The sequence below is a fragment of the Pestalotiopsis fici genome (assembly GCF_000516985.1).
Source record: "Pestalotiopsis fici W106-1 unplaced genomic scaffold PFICI_Scf_7, whole genome shotgun sequence".
Classification (NCBI taxonomy): domain Eukaryota; kingdom Fungi; phylum Ascomycota; class Sordariomycetes; order Amphisphaeriales; family Sporocadaceae; genus Pestalotiopsis; species Pestalotiopsis fici.
In genome coordinates, this window is record NW_006917097.1 from 1,019,573 (window position 1) to 1,037,196 (window position 17,624).

The 17,624-nt window shown below is 49.8% G+C and overlaps 8 protein-coding genes across 8 annotated transcripts; 4 read left to right on the plus strand and 4 right to left on the minus strand.

The window, feature by feature from the left end:
* Positions 1-15: 15 nt before the first annotated feature.
* On the plus strand, positions 16-2,403 carry PFICI_09945 (uncharacterized protein; the record flags this gene model as incomplete). Its single annotated transcript, XM_007838526.1, has 11 exons — positions 16-331; positions 386-446; positions 495-600; positions 653-795; positions 847-931; positions 984-1,044; positions 1,100-1,213; positions 1,266-1,320; positions 1,365-1,544; positions 1,597-2,228; positions 2,300-2,403. 11 exons carry the CDS (start codon positions 16-18, stop codon positions 2,401-2,403), a joined length of 1,857 nt encoding a protein of 618 aa, XP_007836717.1.
* Positions 2,404-4,292: 1,889 nt separating this feature from the next.
* On the plus strand, positions 4,293-5,575 carry PFICI_09946 (uncharacterized protein; the record flags this gene model as incomplete). Its single annotated transcript, XM_007838527.1, has 2 exons — positions 4,293-5,139; positions 5,214-5,575. 2 exons carry the CDS (start codon positions 4,293-4,295, stop codon positions 5,573-5,575), a joined length of 1,209 nt encoding a protein of 402 aa, XP_007836718.1.
* A 241-nt stretch (positions 5,576-5,816) lies between these two features.
* Positions 5,817-6,251, minus strand: PFICI_09947 (uncharacterized protein; the record flags this gene model as incomplete). Its single annotated transcript, XM_007838528.1, has 1 exon — positions 5,817-6,251. The coding sequence occupies one exon, from the start codon at positions 6,249-6,251 to the stop codon at positions 5,817-5,819; it is 435 nt and encodes a 144-aa protein (XP_007836719.1).
* An 871-nt stretch (positions 6,252-7,122) lies between these two features.
* On the plus strand, positions 7,123-7,443 carry PFICI_09948 (uncharacterized protein; the record flags this gene model as incomplete). Its single annotated transcript, XM_007838529.1, has 1 exon — positions 7,123-7,443. One exon carries the CDS (start codon positions 7,123-7,125, stop codon positions 7,441-7,443), a length of 321 nt encoding a protein of 106 aa, XP_007836720.1.
* A 209-nt stretch (positions 7,444-7,652) lies between these two features.
* PFICI_09949 (uncharacterized protein) lies at positions 7,653-9,182 on the minus strand (the record flags this gene model as incomplete). The annotated part of the gene is made up of 1 exon (XM_007838530.1): positions 7,653-9,182. The coding sequence occupies one exon, from the start codon at positions 9,180-9,182 to the stop codon at positions 7,653-7,655; it is 1,530 nt and encodes a 509-aa protein (XP_007836721.1).
* A 742-nt stretch (positions 9,183-9,924) lies between these two features.
* On the plus strand, positions 9,925-10,990 carry PFICI_09950 (uncharacterized protein; the record flags this gene model as incomplete). The annotated part of the gene is made up of 2 exons (XM_007838531.1): positions 9,925-9,977; positions 10,054-10,990. The coding sequence occupies 2 exons, from the start codon at positions 9,925-9,927 to the stop codon at positions 10,988-10,990; spliced, it is 990 nt and encodes a 329-aa protein (XP_007836722.1).
* Positions 10,991-11,255: 265 nt separating this feature from the next.
* PFICI_09951 (mitochondrial 2-oxoglutarate/malate carrier protein) lies at positions 11,256-12,319 on the minus strand (the record flags this gene model as incomplete). Its single annotated transcript, XM_007838532.1, has 2 exons — positions 11,256-11,304; positions 11,367-12,319. The coding sequence occupies 2 exons, from the start codon at positions 12,317-12,319 to the stop codon at positions 11,256-11,258; spliced, it is 1,002 nt and encodes a 333-aa protein (XP_007836723.1).
* A 4,015-nt stretch (positions 12,320-16,334) lies between these two features.
* On the minus strand, positions 16,335-17,374 carry PFICI_09952 (uncharacterized protein; the record flags this gene model as incomplete). The annotated part of the gene is made up of 4 exons (XM_007838533.1): positions 16,335-16,534; positions 16,586-16,703; positions 16,763-17,226; positions 17,281-17,374. The coding sequence occupies 4 exons, from the start codon at positions 17,372-17,374 to the stop codon at positions 16,335-16,337; spliced, it is 876 nt and encodes a 291-aa protein (XP_007836724.1).
* Positions 17,375-17,624: the final 250 nt, after the last annotated feature.

Consider the following 17,624-nt stretch of genomic DNA (forward strand, 5'->3'; position numbering starts at 1 on the left):
AGTATTCGATTCAAGATGGCAAATCCCGAATCTATAACAAGGCTTCCCGCCTTGATGATCTCCCTAGAATTACTACGTGAACAAGTACCCAACAAGATGTATACAAGTCTGTTGATAGGGACTCTCTGTGTCCTGACACTGCCTTGGGTGTCGGAAGCCAGCATCAATTCAACTTTCCAGAATCCTATACTCCCAGGTTTTCACCCTGATCCTAGTTGCATTCATGTACCCGAGTGGGACGAGACCTTTTTTTGTGCATCTTCCAGTTTCAATGCGTTCCCGGGTATACCTATTCATGCGTCAAAAGACTTGCAAAACTGGAAGCTGATTGGTAGGAGAAACAGCGTATTTGACTGTAGGGACATGGATTGATGAAAAGTGCTAGGGCATGTTCTGAATCGACAAGAACAATTACCTCGCTTGGCGGAAACGAACCGGTCGACGAGGTAGACGGCCTTGATTTGATTTGGTTACCTGATGTTAACAAGCCACAGTGGTATATGGGCACCGGCTTTGCGATATCACAATGGCACCTTCTACCTCGTCACGACTCTAGTCGACGATGATCGAGCGGCGGATGATGCTTCGAGATGGGATAATGTGAGTATCAAGCACATTTGAAAGCAGACTATATTGCTCATCATGGGATCAGATCATATTCCAAGCCAACGACCCATATGATCCCCTCTCATGGACAAACGCCGTCCGTTTTGACTTTGTCGGATATGATACCTCGCCGTTTTGGGATACCGACGGCAAAGTATATATAACCGGGTCTCATGCGTATCATGTATTGTATGGACCATATTGAGGCTTCTCGTCAGTAAATAAGCTGATAAGACATAGTCCAGGGATCCAGCGAGCGGAGGCAAACCTGGAAACTGGTCAAGTTGGTGAATGGATCACAATATGGAACGGAACTGGTGGACTTGTGAGTACTCACTACCCTAAAAGTCCTACATGCTAACGTGTCTTTGCACCAGGCTCCGGAAGGCCCGCATATCTATTTAAAAGACGAATGGTACTATCTGCTTGTAGCTGAAGGTGGGCAAAATTTCATCTAGCGAGATGATATTCATCAACTCACGCATCTTGTCAGGGGGAACCGGACTCGGGCACATGGTGACCATGGCAAGATCACGCTCCATCAACGGCCCCTATGAAGCCGATCCAGCAAATCCTGTATTGACGGCAGCCAATACTACAAGCTACTGTAAGAATATTCCGTGGTGCAACCGAATAGAGAACACTAATGATTGGAAAAGTTCAGACTGTTGGCCATGCTGATTTATTCTCGGATCAGAGCGGTAACTGGCAAGTGTAGTTGACATGTATGGCAGATTGCAAGTGACTAATAGAAGCAGGTGGGCGGTGGCACTGTCGACTCGATCAGGTCCCAGCTGGATCAACTTTCCCATGGGACGAGAAACTGTCCTGACCAATGTCACTTGGAAAGAAGGGGAATTCCCAGTATTCAGTCCAATCAGCGGAGAGATGAGCGGCTGGCAGCTTCCACCGGAAAATCTAAATGTAAATGGTGATGGGTAGGCTTTTTAATTTTTAATTTTGGCTATGCTCATGTCTGACATTTTACAGCCCGTTTATCAGCGAAGGAGACATGATTGACTTTGTACCCGGTTCAGAACTGCCCGCTCACTTTACATACTGGCGTTTCCCCATCTCGATTTCGTATCAGATATCTCCGCCGGGCCACGCAAACACCCTTCAGCTTCTCCCTTCAAGCCTCAATCTCACGGCCCTGAATGGGAATTATGCCGGTCCTTTGGGTCAGACGTTTGTGGGCAGGCGCCAGCAAGACACACTGTTTACGTACAGTGTAGACATGGAATTCTCACCCACATTGTTGGAATCAGAAGCTGGCGTATCCGTATTCCTAACGCAAAATCACCACCTCGACCTCGGCATTGCTATGCTACCGGCGAATAGCAGCACGGGGATATTCCCAGGGCCCATCAATGCCACAACCCTCCCAGAAGACCAGTCAGAGCCTATCTTACAGCTCAGATTCCGCGGCATCTCTTACATTACTGTTCCCGACCCAGTCATTGTGCCCATACCCGACGTCTGGCACAGCAAAAAGTTGAGACTGGAAATTAAGGCCAGCAATGCGACGCACTATACGTTCTCGGCTGGTCCGGCCGGTGCCAGGTCGCAGATGCAGACTCTGGTCGAGGCCTCGAATGCGGCCGTCAGCTGGGGGTTTACAGGTAAGATTCTCCCATTTCAATAAATTTGACAAGACTCTCGAGTTTGCCGCGGACGTTGCTCACATTGAAAGGGGTGATTTTGGGAGTATTCTGTACTACGAATGGACATGAAGGAGATGCCCCTGCTTACGTCTCGAAATGGACATATACTCCACAAGGTCAATTCAGAGATTAAAGGCGATGATGATCATGAGCAGACCACAATACAGCCAAGACAACAGGCCAGTGGAGTATTAATAGTATTATCATAGTTCCATAATAGTATCATAGTTTCATACTTGGAATATACTATCATCAAATCTTTGGTTATTATGCAAAAAGCAACTATTCACACAAGAGAAAAAAGCCAAAAATATGGAGAAGCTGGGAATCGAACCCAGAACCTTTTCCATGCTAAATCGCATGCTAAGGAAACGTCATACCACTAGACCACATCCCCGGAGGTTTTAATTGGAATCCATCGTCGACAAGGTTGACGATTGATTGTTGAGAAATTGTGTGGTAATCAGGTCTAAGAGTGGTGTGGTGGGTACGAAGCGGGATTGATGGAAAGGGGGGACACGACATGCCACGGAAGAGGTTTGATACGGAGATGGGATGAAGACATTCTATGTAAAAAACATTGGTGCTTTGATAAACCTGGATATTGTGCCAATGCGTAAAAGTAGATGAAAGTTGGATGTCATTATTCGTCATGGCAGGATGGAAATAGGGAGAAAAGTGGGAGACGGTGAATATTGATCAAGTGGTGCCCGCTCTAGACCTCTACTTATTGCCAGGTAACAACTATCATGCTCTCAAAGGTTTCAATACTATGAACACAAAAAGATATCGAGTAATGACAATTCTGCCATGTTCAAGCATCAAGCAAGCTACATGCGAGGTTTGATGCATTTTTACTCATCAATAACCCGAATGTCATGTAACCGACTTTCACATAGCTTTGCACATCCTGGCGGTATAGACACGATATTAGACAGTAAACATCACACGAATTCACTTGTCCAATAGACCAGAGACAGAAGACATACTATCGAGTCACAAAAGACATGCCACACTGTACAAGATGCGCTCATGTTTTTCTTTCTTGTCAAGAACAATTAATTCCACCACATCAATCTCAATTTGTATCCAGCTGGAATCAAATGAATAGAAATACGTTACGTCCAGTTGATCTGGATATACTAGATGTGATTCTGTCCCAAACTCAAAGTAGGCGCATATATGATTTCGTCCGATATGCCCATAGATACCGAGTTGATATAGCGGAAATCATTATGGATGTTCATGCGATGGGACAAAGACCATACACAATCTTAGGGTGTCTATACCTCCTGGCCCAGTTCAGGTAGAGCGCGTGAATGTTGGACGTCGACGACGACATTTCACACCGTCTCATGCAGCTGAGCTCCAAGATGGCGACGACAATGATGGTGATTGCACGTTTCAGCTTCAATTGGTTCTTTCCATCGTCCTCTGAGTTGAGCAGACTGTTCGACTGTCAACAACCGAATTCCATTTGTTTCAAGTGCCAAGTGTCAAGAAAAGAACCACCAACTTCCTCTGTTTGCGTCCTGACTCTAGTAGTACATTACGACCTTTTCTGTAGTCTTTTCAGAAAGCATCAACATTACAGGATTCTGTCAGCAAGTAATTCAATTGCCTACGCAAAGACAATATCAGCAGTCTTTTCTATTCGAACCTGCATCCAGTGGCGCATAACACCCTTTTCTGTCGACTTTTCCAAAGGCATCAACATACCGGCGGCCTACCAGCGAGTGATTCCTCAGGAAGAGAATCGCCGCGAGCTTGTAGAAGCAGCAAAGAGACTGCGACGACAAGCTGCCATCCATCATCCCTCCTTTCGCCGTCTACTACTCAAAATTCAAGATCCAGCGACAGTCAAAGGCATTCTGGCCAGATTCAAGCGACAGTCTCCATTATACACGCCGCGACCAGTACAGGCTCCATCATCTCGACCCTCACTCCCCTACCACCCGACACTCTACTCTTGATACCCATTACAATCACCACCTCGATCAGCACTTGATCACAGCATCCGTCATGGCTCATCTAGACGGAATGATCATCACCGAGGATGATCGCGAAGGCCCGCTGACCTTTGGCATCGAGATGGAATTCCTAATGCCCATGCTTCACCAAAAAGACGAGGATCCCGACCCTCACGACCCTCGTCCCATTTTCCGAGCTCACAACGACGACGACGTTCATTTCCCCGAAAAGATTGACGCTTTCCTCATGGACCATCTTGGCAGCCTCGCAGGTGACGGCATCACACTCCGCGACGAAGCCAACGACGAGTTTATCGAGCCCCACGATAATGTGGTCAAGTACGATGCATGGCGCATCATCATGGACAGCTCCGTCAAGGCGGGAGCAGAGGCCAAGTACAAGGCATACGTCTGGGCCGGTAAAGAAATCACCTCCGAGGTTCTAAGAACAACCGACCCTGATGCGTACTACAAGATCATGGTTCTATGCCGTGCCATGCGCAACATTCGAGTCCACCTCAACGATTCTTGTGGTCTTCATGTTCATATCGGACGTGGAGATGATGGCCTATCTCTCAAGACCATGAAGAAGTTTTCTGTCCTCGCGTGGATTTCAGACGCCATCCTCCTCGACCTCCAGCACCCTTCCAGATGGGATAATAGTTACTGCAAGAAGATGAGCCTCTACGCAAGGCTCAGCGACGGCCATGTAACTAGAGGACAGGGAGACTTGGAGGCTAGACTTGACAATGCCCAGAGAGAAGATGCACTGCGTCACATTCCTGACAGTCTCGAAGGTCTACTTTTGCACAAGGTCAAGTGTATCTGGGCCACAACCAGTCTCGAGGAGCTCGCCATCCTGATGGGCAACACGAGTGACATTCACGCCCGAAACCCGAGTAAGCACTTTCTGTTTTATCACTGATCTGCTCTGGATTGTTAAGTAGAGTTGAGTTGACTAATACTTTTACAGTGCGTGCCGCCGTCAGAGGAACCTTCGGCTATCGCCGATTCCTGCCTGCGGGCAAAACTGGTGGAAACACCAACACCATCGAGTTTCGCCAGATGGTGGGATCGCTGGACCCCCAGCACATCAACAACTGGGTAAAGTTGTGCGTCGGCCTGGTCGATTTCGCCAGGCTGTCGACGGCCGACGAGTTCTGCTCGTTGGTCGCCGAGGCAAGCAAGGGCCGCTACAACTTTGCCCAGATGCTTCGGGACCTCAAGCTGGGCCAGGACGTGCCCTTTTGGTCCAACAAGGTCTTGGCCTATGCCAAGATCGACGCCGAGGTCTACGAGGGAAGCAAGGAGAGCTTGTTTCTCCGCCGCCTATAGGGCACAAGTTTGTATTCGTGGATATGGGATGAAAAGCAATGTGGATAATTGAGAGAGAAAAGAATGCACATAAAAGAAGAAAAGGAATGAATTTAATCTCATGATTTCTTTATTTATGATTTTTAAATTATGAAATTAAGAAAACCTAGAAAGAAAACATGCTTAATATGGTGATGTGCAATTTTGTGAAAGTGTTCTTTAAATTGAGTTTTTGATGATTTTACTAGCCACCTATAGTCAGCTACTTCTTGTTGCTGGAAAGTCCAGCATTACTCTCATGCCAATCAGCCTCGTCAACCCAGTCTTCCCACACTCCGGTTCGAACTGCCCATTCATAATGAGCGCGTCCGGAGGCTGTATTCTTGTCCAGTAGGCTAGTCTTGTTTCTGGCGACCTGAGCGTGTTGGACAAAAGATTCTTCTTCGTCCTTAGAATCATTGCGCTCACGCTTCTTAGGACCAGCTTCAAGATCCTCAAGGTGCTTCAAATGTGCCCATGTCTCCTCAGTATCCGCACTGGGGCCCGATTCCAGAGTTTCAAGTCGCCTGAAATGGTCTTTGCTATCAAATGACTCGACACACTCGTGTCCGGTCTTGGGATCCAACAGTTGTGTGGTTTTGCCCGCTTGGCCCTGAACTTGCATCTTTGCGGCACTCTTGCAGTTCTTGGCCTCCATATCGAGCAGTGAGTTCAAAGAGACGGATAGCTGTGAAGAAGGACAGCGATCAGGACGTAAGAGGAATCTGAAAATTAGTCTCGAAAGGCTCGGACAGTACTGCACACTGAGACATACTTGTACTTGATCATACTGTATTGATAACAATACTATTATGGCCATTGTTACTTGGAACTGAAAGCATTTGTTTCCAATAATTTCTTGTCTGCTCGGCATTGAAGTGAAATGTGGCTGTCATTGTCTCCACGAGGTCTATAGATCTTGCAGGGAGAGTACAGAAAGGAGTGAATCATTGCAGGTAGCCAGTGATGCGGCAATCTCGATGACGATGATTGGCTATTTCAGAATCTCAAAGCGAGAGGATGGTGTACAGTACGAGAATTGATGCGACCTTTACCCAGATATCGAAAAGAGTACAAGTCAGTCGATGAAAATGCGTCCCCTGGCGCGACATGATCTTGACATGGCAACCGGCAGCAAGCAATACCGGAAGCCTATTGCCTAAACAGCCTTGACAAGATACTGGATTGACACGATATCTGCGCCGTTGCGTGTAATAAAACTAATGGAAAACCAGGAACCGGCGAAAATCCCGTTGGCCGGACACTCGGGAAAAAAAGTCCAGACCTTGCATAGGAGAACAATGAAGATGAGCAGTATCAGGCTCGTTGCCCCGCAAAATCATTGTCCTGACGCTCAGTCTTTATCCAAGGCAAACAAACAAGTGACCGACACCCCTGAGGCATACAATGGAATCCAAAAGGTTGATACTTTTACTATTTATATAAACAAGCGACCTGTCAATCCCAACAGAGCCACGCCATGAAACACGCATTTACAACCAGGAGAACCACTGCTCACTCTGGAAACAATGAGCGGAAGCAATCTCCCAGCCCCTGATGAGAAGCGGGTCTCTACCGAGGAGAACAGCGTGGTAAAATGGTTAAACAACGTCGTCGAGCCCTTTGAGCAAGTGGATGAGGAGGCACCACCGATCCCCACGCGAAACCCTCTGCGTCTATTAATCAGAAGAGAGCCCACGTATGATGAGTTGGAGGTTTCGCCAGGGTCAGACGGAATGGATACAGAGGCAAAGTTATGGCACAAGCACGATTCAGACCCAGAGCCTGAAAAGAAGCAGGACGACAAAAATCCCCGAGTCGAGGTCGCGGACCAGAGAAGGAAAATATAAGCCCTGGGACTTGCACGCAAGAGCGGTGCGCTGGTCATGATGGCAAATGCCGAGACAAATGACCAAATAGTCTGATCTCATTCACAGGGCGTTGATACCACATGGCCTGGTAGTAAAATAAAGTAAATACATTACACCATGACATTCTAAGCTCTTGAAACTGTTCTCGGATGTCATTTATATCTTCTTTAGTATCGTGTCAGACATGTCTACATTTCCGGTTTATAGTGCCTCGCTCGTACGTAACAAGGAAGTCCACCCTCCATGGGCAGGGTAAGACTCGTCTTGCTCACCCGCTTGGTGCCATACGCAGGCATAAAGTCAAACGTCAGCATTATGGCCGCAATAATCTGCACAGCCATGACCTCGGCCATCTTCTTGCCCAGACACGTCCGAGCACCACCATTAAAGACGGGAAACTCGGACGCGCTCTTGGATACAAACCTGCCGTCGACGAGCCAGCGGTCCGGTCGGAAGGAGTCGGCATCTTCTCCCCAGGAAATCTTGGACCTGTTCATTGCCCATGTACACCATAATACAATAGAGCTCTTTGGAAGAAATGTCCCATCTGGCAAGCTTATGTCCTTTTCAGCTTGCCTTATCTCGAATGGGATCGGCGGATAAAGTCGCAATGCCTCGTAGAATACGGCCATGGCGTATGGGAGAGAGTTTGGGGTGAAAATGGTCGGATCAAGCTCTCGAAAAGTAAAAGAGGTATCGGACAGATTCTCTCGCGAAAGCAGCTCTTGCATCTCTTTCCGGACCTTTGCCGTAGCAAAGCGGTTTTCCATGAGTAGCATAAAAGTCCACGTCAACGCCTGGGCGACAGTGTCTCGGCCCGCGGATAGATAATTCAGCGCTGAATCTGCGACAATCTTTTCGTTATCAATAGAGTCAAGGAGCGACTGAATAAGCGAACCCGAAATCTCGTCGAGTTTGGTGCCGTCGCCTTGCTTGCTAGAGTGACGATCTCTGACGGCGCTTTGCACAATCTTTTCTCCGTACGAGGCGACAATGGCCAAGGACTTTCGGAACTTGAAGCCCGTGAATATCTCGGTGACGAACCACAGCGGGTTCTGAAACCTTGCCGTCGTCTCCCCCGAAGCGTGCTCAAAGGCCATGGTGAATTCGTCGTCGGCATGCATCTCCATGTTGTATGCCATCTTGCCCATCAGCTGGCTTGTAATCTCGTGAAAGACGGTCTGCAGATCCACAGATGTTCCATCATTACCGTGCTTGTTGAGCAAGTCGAGGCTCTGGTTGAGGTACTTGGGGAGAGCGACATCGGTCAAGACCTGCAGGTTCTGTACGTTCAAAAAGGCCAAGCCCGCTTTTCTCTGCACTCTCCATAGATCCCCATCCGAATTGATGATGCCCCCGCCAAAGAGATCCCACGAGAGCCTCTTGAAAAAGGTTCCCTTGGTAAAGGTGCCTTCGTGCTTGTACACGAATTCCAGATTCTTGGGGTCATTGATGACTACTCCGGGGGGGAGTGTAGGTACGGAGATTTGAAATGTCTCGTAGCCGAATTGGCGTTCGCACTTTGTAAACCAGGCAAAGAGCTTCTGGCGTGCCTGGAGAAAGACGATGCCATTTCCAGCAATGGGCAGGGTATTTGGCGGCTTCTTGAGAGGAACGCCGTGCCGTCTCAATGTCGGAGTGTAGAATAGGAGGCGGTAACTCAGAATGGCGCCGACGAGCCCAACCACATACAGGACCGGCCCTTCCAGCAACGCCATTACCGAAGAGAAATGAGTAGATCCTCCGGATGTTGTCGTGATCGTGAGAAGTCCGGGCTTGGGGTTGAAGTGGGACGACTTTTGTTCTGGGGCACCTGGGGTCTTGATAGTGGGACCGACGGCTGATACAGAACTCTCCGCTGACCGTGCCTGTGTCTGGGCGAGACAAGCATCAAGAGGAATCCTTGCGGCAAGCTTCCGGCCTCGATCACATCAATCGAGAAATATAAACATTGTGAATTAATAACATGAAGATATCATATCCATTCAGTGGTCATGCTTGTGACACGTCTTTGCCCTATATTCTGTAGTCGATAAAAGTCCTTGCGTCACCAAGAGAACACCCGAATTTGCAGGGGTCGTCTTCAATTGTCAAACTCGCACTGAAACTACGGGACCGAAACTAGTGTAGATACGAACTGGCTTATACTAATGTAGGAGCTTTGATAGCTGCGCTGTTAGCTACCCCTGCACTGCCCCTGCCGCTGGAGGGGTGCTCGGGAGCTTGTGAGAAAGACCGTTTCTTGTCTGTAACACGGACTTTTTATCATGACGATGATATCTGCAGCAATCTTTGTTGGTATATATTCACACTATTCATCAATTGCTCCCTGATGAAATGTTTGATCAATCACTACAAATCTCATCCTCGAGCTCACGATCCTAGAGCTTAAACAACCTCAAAAGGTCCAATCGGCAGCTACCCGGAACCACCCATCGACGTCATCCCTCTCTACCAATTATGTCGCCTCTAATTCCTCGCTTACATCTCTTTGAGATTGACGACCAATCCTGGTGCGTCTATTCCATCAGACTATACAAGAATGGAAATGCCTTTGATGATGAGCTGACTCAAATCCCTCCCAAACAGGTTCCATCCATATCTGCGCGCCCGTGTCCAAGATGGCCTCATGCACGCCTGGACCTTTAGCCTGCCATTTCTCTGGTCCAGCAGCCCTGCAACGCTGGTAGCCAGTATCCTCCAGCGCACGCTTGGCTCGCTGGTCTCGCAATACACGTTTATCGACTTTTGCGCCGGCGCCGGAGGGCCTACGCCGTTTATCGAAAAGGCCCTCAATGCCTCGCTGTCGCGCGCGTCGTCATCCTCGGTCCTGCCGCCGCCCTCGACCACGGACGCCGCCTCGAGGGTGACGCCCTCGTACGCCGACATGGCGGGCAGAGACAGCAACGGTTCGGCAAATGCGGGACAAGGAGAGGGCTCGGACTCGAGAGCCGTCGACTTTGTCCTCACGGACCTGCACCCACATCCCAGCTCGTGGGCGCAAATCGCCGCCGCCTCCAAGCACGTCACCTACGTACCGTTTCCCGTCGACGCCTCGGACGCCCCCGAGGGCCTGATCCAAAAGTACAAGGCGCGGGGCCGTCGCGTGTTTCGACTCTTCAACCTGGCCTTTCACCACTTTGACGACCCGTTGGCGCGCGCCATTCTCAAGAACACGGTCGAGACGAGCGACGGCTTTGGCATCTTTGAAATGCAGGACCGCAGTTTTGGTAGTCTGGTCACCTGCTTCATGTACGGCTTCTTCATTATGCTCTGCGCCCCCTTCTTTTACTGGTGGAGTCCCATTCGCCTCTTTTTCGTCTACGCCATGCCGATTGTGCCCTTTGTGCTCGTCTTTGACGGCATCGTTTCGAGCCTGCGAACGAGAACGCCCGAGGAGGTCGAAATCCTGTTGCGAACGTGTGGAGCTGATACGAGCGAATGGGAGATCAAGAGTGGTCGGGAGAGGTTCTTGTGGCCAACGGGGTACCTGAATTGGATTGTGTGCACCAAGAAATCATCATGAGCTGGCATCACTTGGTCCAAGATATGGGCTAGGATAAAAGGTTTTGTATTTCTGTTCTGGCGCCACCAAAAAAGAAGCCCATTTTCAAGGGAAAAGGCCCTCGACGCGCTCAGAACTCATGTAAGACTCGTCTTGGTATTTGCTAATTCATACTGAATAATGATCATGACTCCCTCGATAAATGACAATGCGGTCCTCAAAACTCCTGCATAAAAGACCAAAGCGTGCAACATGGAAAAGTGAGCAAAACATGTTTTGTTATTTCTTATTTCGTGAGCCAACCAAGATAATCGACCACGATTAGAGTAACCATGCTGCAAATTTCAAGGTCAGTATCAATCAATTTTGAGGAATGATGGGGTGTGAATAGACTTACGCATGTGGTGCAATGCGGACATAGTATGTTCCGAATCCGCGGTAGAATCTCAACAGACCCTCCTCCTTGGCCACCTTTCGGAAGCAGTCGGCCATGGACTTGTACGGCAGCTTGCCATCGGGTCCTCGTTGCTGCTTCTGCAACCTCGTCTTGACGAAATCAAAAGGCAGCGACAGGAAAGACGCAAAGAAGCCGGCAATGGCACTGGCGGTCAGGGTCTGGGTACGCGACGACCATTGCGTGCGCGACTTGAGCTGTGCCTTGGCCTCGGAGAAAAAGGCCAGCTGGCCCAGGTTGAGCGCCATGGCGCGGACCACGGTGGGCGTGGCGCCGGACCAGAGCGCCGTGACGCCTTCGGAGCGGGTAATGGACGTCAGGGCGTCAATGACGGACTTGTAGTTTTTGCGCTCGGCCAGGGGCTTGAGACCGTCGGACTGCATGCGGATGAGGGCCAGATCGGCCGGGTTGCCAATAAAGGCGGCTATGCCACCGGCGCCGAGACCAGCCGCCGCTCGCTCGGCAAAGCCGACTGTCGTCCCGTTGTCCTTGGCGCGTTGGCCGAGCTGGCCCATGAACGTGTCAAAGAAACCCAGGCGGGCTGTTGTGTATACACCCTGCCTCAAGAGGCCGGCGGAAAGACCCGTGTACAAGTCCAAGACCTTGCCCTGGCGTATAATGTCTGATGCAATGCCAAGAGCGCTGGGCTTGGGTCCCGTGGCCACGCCCTCGCCGGCGAGTTGCAATCGCACCTTGACCATGTCGATAGGCTGAATGACTGTCGTGGCCAACATGCCAGACAGACCACCGTTGACGAACGGTAGAGCTGCCCGCATCAGTGGCGTGTGGAGAAAATCAGTCTTGACTGCTGCCACAGTCTCACTGCCGGATTTGGTCATGTTGGATGCCTTGGCTCGCGCAGACTCGGCTGCTTGCTTGAGAGTTGGAGAGCTCATGACTTTTAGCAGTCAAGTATAAATGGGTATATGATGTAAGTGAGCCAAATAAGCCGAGCAAGAGATCTTCAAAGGGCACTCCCTCGGGCTAAAAGCAAACTACAAGCTGAAATAGCTACAAGCCAATAGTATGCCTTTTTCGTGGAGATCAGAGGACTATACCGAATCATCATTAGCAAGTGGTACATCGTGATGGGGCCATGCGAGTGTTTTAATATCTCTGCGCCGACACTTGTCCAGCACATAAAACAAGAGCCGTGATGCTATTCCGGAAATCCGGTGTAAGTATACCCCTGGCCGGGCCATGATTGCCTGAAACTCCACTTGTCCAATACCATGATTCCCATTGGACCGGGCATCAGACAAGAGGGGATCGAAGCGAATGATTGTCATGGAAGCTAGTATCAAGTTGCACATTATAGCGCAGCCCATTTTGGTTTCCTTGCAGTCTTGTCATGTAAAATATGACCGAGGTGGGTTGCCGATGATGGTCGGGAAAGGCCGGGAGTGGAGCATGGGCAGGACAAGGGTCATTGTAGTGTGTTGGGGGATCATGTTGACAATACTAGTAACCCAGTCTCGGCTCAGCCATAATCGCTTCGCTGAACCTGACCCACATGTCCGTGACAAAGTCAACCTCGACTTTTGAGATTGCGGAATCTACAAATATGACCGAGGGACTTGATGCGTGTGCAATGACGACGGATTCGGGAGTGCAGTGCCTTGTTTTGCATGAATGAAATTGGGGAGTGATGGACATGGAGAATTGGTGGAATCGGAGCACTAACTTGATCTCTCTGAATGTCTGTTGAAAGAGACAAGCGTTCCCAAAACGCCACAAATAGGATCGTCGTGCAGTAACTTTTTTCTTGGCGTATCAATCAAGTCGTGCCTTGTGATTATGTTGCGTCTTCGGGCCGCCTTGATCTTCTTTCGACTGTTGGGCGAATCCGTAAACGCCCGCAGCGTGCAACGTGCCGGCCGATCGGGGCACGTTTCCGGAGTCGACTGTGTAGATGAGAGACTTTCCAGGTCTTGGCACAATGATTGCAAAAGCCAAGCCAGATATGATCTCACAAGCCTCGCGTCAATATTGAAGCAGCGAGCCGAGTGTAGACGCGAGCATGTACTGTAACAATGATGGGGCCGATGCTATGGTAAATATACAGTGCTCAAAGAGGTGAGAGTATAGCGTAGGTTGTGGATAGGTAAGCTCGGCAGGGGATATAACCGAGTATATGGAAACTTGGTGTTGTTCTCGGGTCAGATATGAAGAAGGAAAACAAACAGCGGCCACATTTGAGAGATTGGCCGACAGCGGACGCGCCTGACGTTTTCACTGCTTTAGTAAACAGAAAGTCGAAGCACTTTTTTGGTGTCTTTTTCAATTTTTAAACTTTGGGGGAATCGCCGCGCAGCTTGGAGTGGGAGGTAGGCACCGCCCACATTATGAATGAAAGCATGAACCCCCATTCTTGTTCCTGTATCACTTGAGTTCGACTGGTTCTACTCTGTTTCCCTGCCTGCTCATCCAGATGGTGCGGGGTTGAAATGTTGTAACCACTCGAATCAATGCTGTTCTGGCCTCGGGGCAACTAGGTTGGGCGGAGAACTAGGTGTAGCTTTCGAGGCAGCGGTACGTAGCCTCTTAACAGTCTGTGGTGGTCATGGTGGTGGTGACTAGTTTGTTCTATTCTGGTCTGGCAATGAGGAGAAAGGACCAGAGGGACGCAATGGGCCAGTCTTGTCTCCAAGATTTCCCCAGCCGAGCCCATGCCATCCTTACACCACCCTCCATCACGTCCACCCGTCGACCGGTAATGGGCTGTTTCCTGCCTTCCATGTCCAGGTACCGCGACCGTGTGAATGGGTGGGCAGGATTAGTTGTGAGTAGGTTGGTCGTGCTCGCTGAAATGCCGCGCGAGTGCAAGACGCGATCAAACCCAGAGCTTGGTGGTAATTGTTGGGCATTGAGGCATTTCGTGCTGCGTTGCAACAGTGTTGATATCGCTTATGCTCGAGACTCACCGAACAAGCATCCAAAAATTCGAGCAAGATAGGAGATGGATGTGCCGCTGTGCTGGTATGGCATGTGTGTGTGAGCAAAGCAGCAACAATCCTGCATGTATCTCAACTTCTGCCGCTGTCCCGAGGCGAAGTAAACTCTAATCATGCTAGCCAACGCTCCTACTGTATTACGTAGATGTAAAAAGGGCCAAGGGTTGTCCCCGATACTTTGGAGTAGCTGTCCAGTTCCGCTTGAAAGGAAGTCGTTGGACAAGCATCATGTTATAGCCTTTTCTCGGAAACATTCATCCCGCCCAGAGCTAACGAGGCCAATCTGACATGGCATCTCGATAAGTTGAAGCCCGATCTGGGAATAACTAGCATGGAGAAATAGGGCAAGAGGGCAGTGACTAAGATTATGGAGAGACTTGCTGCAGGATATCATGGTCGATCCCCCGGATTCAGAATGCTGTCGACCTTGGCATCAAAAGCAACAAGTAAAGCAAATCAAGGCGTCGTTGGTGAGCCGTGTTGCGTGTGCGTGCCCCTCGTTCTCGTGGCACAAAACGCGGGGAAGCTCCAGCTTGCGACCAGCTGAGAACCAATTATACATGCTAGATACTCTGTACATGACGATACACGGCACTTTTACTATGAATGCATTGAAATGTAACCGCCAATTACGTACATGCGCTTCTGCAGAGAAAATCAGTCTATTTGAATTGTGAGGTACAACAGAGAGAAGCCGAGAATGTCCGGACAATGGAGGGTTGTATCGTTGCTCTAATCCATGTTGCCAATCATTTTGCTAGTAAAGTGTGTGTACATACCATCCATCGCATGGATTTATGCCGGCATCTACCTTTACAACTTTGACGACATTTAGCGACTCAACATGACCACAATACTAATCATACCATTGATACTGATTGTTTGCTCTCTAGGATGAACCCGACATGATCACCGACACCACATATGTAGGCCAATGACGGGTCAACAAGAAATCGGCTTGCTGCTCATGTCTGGCTGGTTTGGCTGGTTGTCCCAACAGGTCGGGTTACGCGTGTAATCCAACAAATGCGCAACTCTAAATTCCTGCACTTTGACTTCCCTTATCAGCAACTTGGGCCTTGCAAGACAACTCTTTTCGACAATGATCAAGCCCAAGTGGCTGGGCATTGGCTCCTGTGGCGCCTCTAGAACATTCACGGTAGGACTATAAACGACGGGCGAATCAATGTCCGCACAAGTCCACCTCGGACTGGCATTCTCCGCCCTCTGAGCGATTTCAATTGTGATTGCAACCACCATACGTACGACTTGTTGATGGACTAGGAATCATCACTAACAATTAACTGCAGCGGTGTTAATCAAATCCGATTGCAATATGGCCGACCGTCTGCTTGATTTCCCTCTTGCAGATTGGGGGTCAAATGTTTACTACCCATGTCCGCAGCTACGTGCTGCAGCCCAGAAAGATAAGCATCATGTTGATTGGAAGATATCGTTTGTCTCAGGTTTCCTCTCGGCTGAGTTTCGACGCGCAGGTATCATGATTGGCGTCATGTCAAAATGCTTAGCAGTCCAATAATCTGGGCTCTAGGCCTGCACCCCCACTCGAACCAACGTCTAGTCACATGGCAACATTGAGATCAACTTTCAATGAGCCAACAAGTAATCATCTATTTCTATCGTATAATTGATTCAAAAGAAATCCAAGAATAGAACGCTGACTATACCGATATGCAGTGCCGAGTAATGGACACGGACCCGTAATCCACATCGGTTCGGCTCTGTGAGATCACGACTTCCGACTACGGCCCCCACTGTTCCGAAGTCTCCCGGAGAACCCGAGGTTGTCAGTTGGCTGCCCTCCTGGATATCGGAACTAGACACCTATTTGGCCATGCTGTAATACCATGCGTCCAATAGGTCCGGAATCCAATCTAGTGATTCCGTAGATGCGCCAGGGTCATAACTGTCGATCCAGTTTCCGTAGCGAGGCATCTTAGAACGTGGTAGGGAAAAGACCCAATCGCCCACCATCACTCACGATAACGGCTCCATTGCAGTACGCACCGGCCCTCGACGCCAGATAGAGGACGGTTCCGGCCATGTCGGATTCATCGCCAATACGAGCAAGCGGAATCATGTCCTTGCCCAGTCCGCCCCTTGCCAGGATGGGGGCAGACATTTCGCTCGGGTATACTAACACGGGTTAGCTATTGCAAGCCTCGACGCTCCAGTCGTTGAACTCACAGCCTGGCAATATCGCGTTGGCTCGTATGTCCCACTTTGGTAGGGCGACAGAGAGGGCCTTGACCAAATGGGTTGTCGCAGCTTTGGACTGGCCGTATGCCCAACCGCCGGTGGGTTCCTGGTCATCAAGAATCACTCATCAGCTCCAAGTGCTTGGTGACTCGGCTTGGTACATACCTTGTTGAGACTGGCAATGGAGCTTGTAGTAATGACCTGGCTCTTTTGCTCCACGTTGCCCTTTTTGTTGCCAGCGTCCAACAGCGTCAAAAAGGCCAGTGTTGTATACCAAACGCTAGTCACATTAACGGCAAAGGTCTGGTTGTAATCCTCAAAAGGCACGTTCCAGTTTGAAGCTACAAAATCCTCGATAGTCAGCTCTGGCTGCTTGCTGGGCTTTGCCGACTGTGGGCCGCCAATGCCCGAGTTGCAGATGAGGAGGTTCAGATATCCAAAGTCCTTCTTTACACGGTCCGCAGCTGCTTGGAGGGAGTCCTTGGACGTGACGTCGCACACGATAGGCTTGACGCTCGGTATGCCGATGGAGGCAGCGGCGGCTTCGAGGACTTGCAGTCGTCGTCCGAGAATATACACGGCTGCGGCTCCATTTTCAGCCAAGGCCTGGGCCATCATCAGACCAATGCCTACAAGTAAAGTAAGTCGGTTACCCATGATGACCAATCATGGTTTCGACCTACCCGTTCCGCCGCCAGTGATGACTGCTACAAGGCCGTCGACATTGAAAAGCTGGGCGGCCTTGAGGGCTGCTGCACTCGGCTGAGATGAAGACATGATGTTGGTGTTGTTGCGAGATGTATTCTGCGATCAGTTATATCGATACCGGTGTTTAACGTGCACGATCCTGCCTCCATCACGGAACGATTAGCATTACTCATCACATTACGGCCCCGTGAGTTCAAGCCGCCCAAAGACGCTTTCAAGCCGGCCAGGTATCACAGAGTTGGGTTGAATGTATATCGTTGATAGAAAGACATAAACAAGAGTCATTCTTGAACTTCAGAAGTGACCATGTCTCGACCTT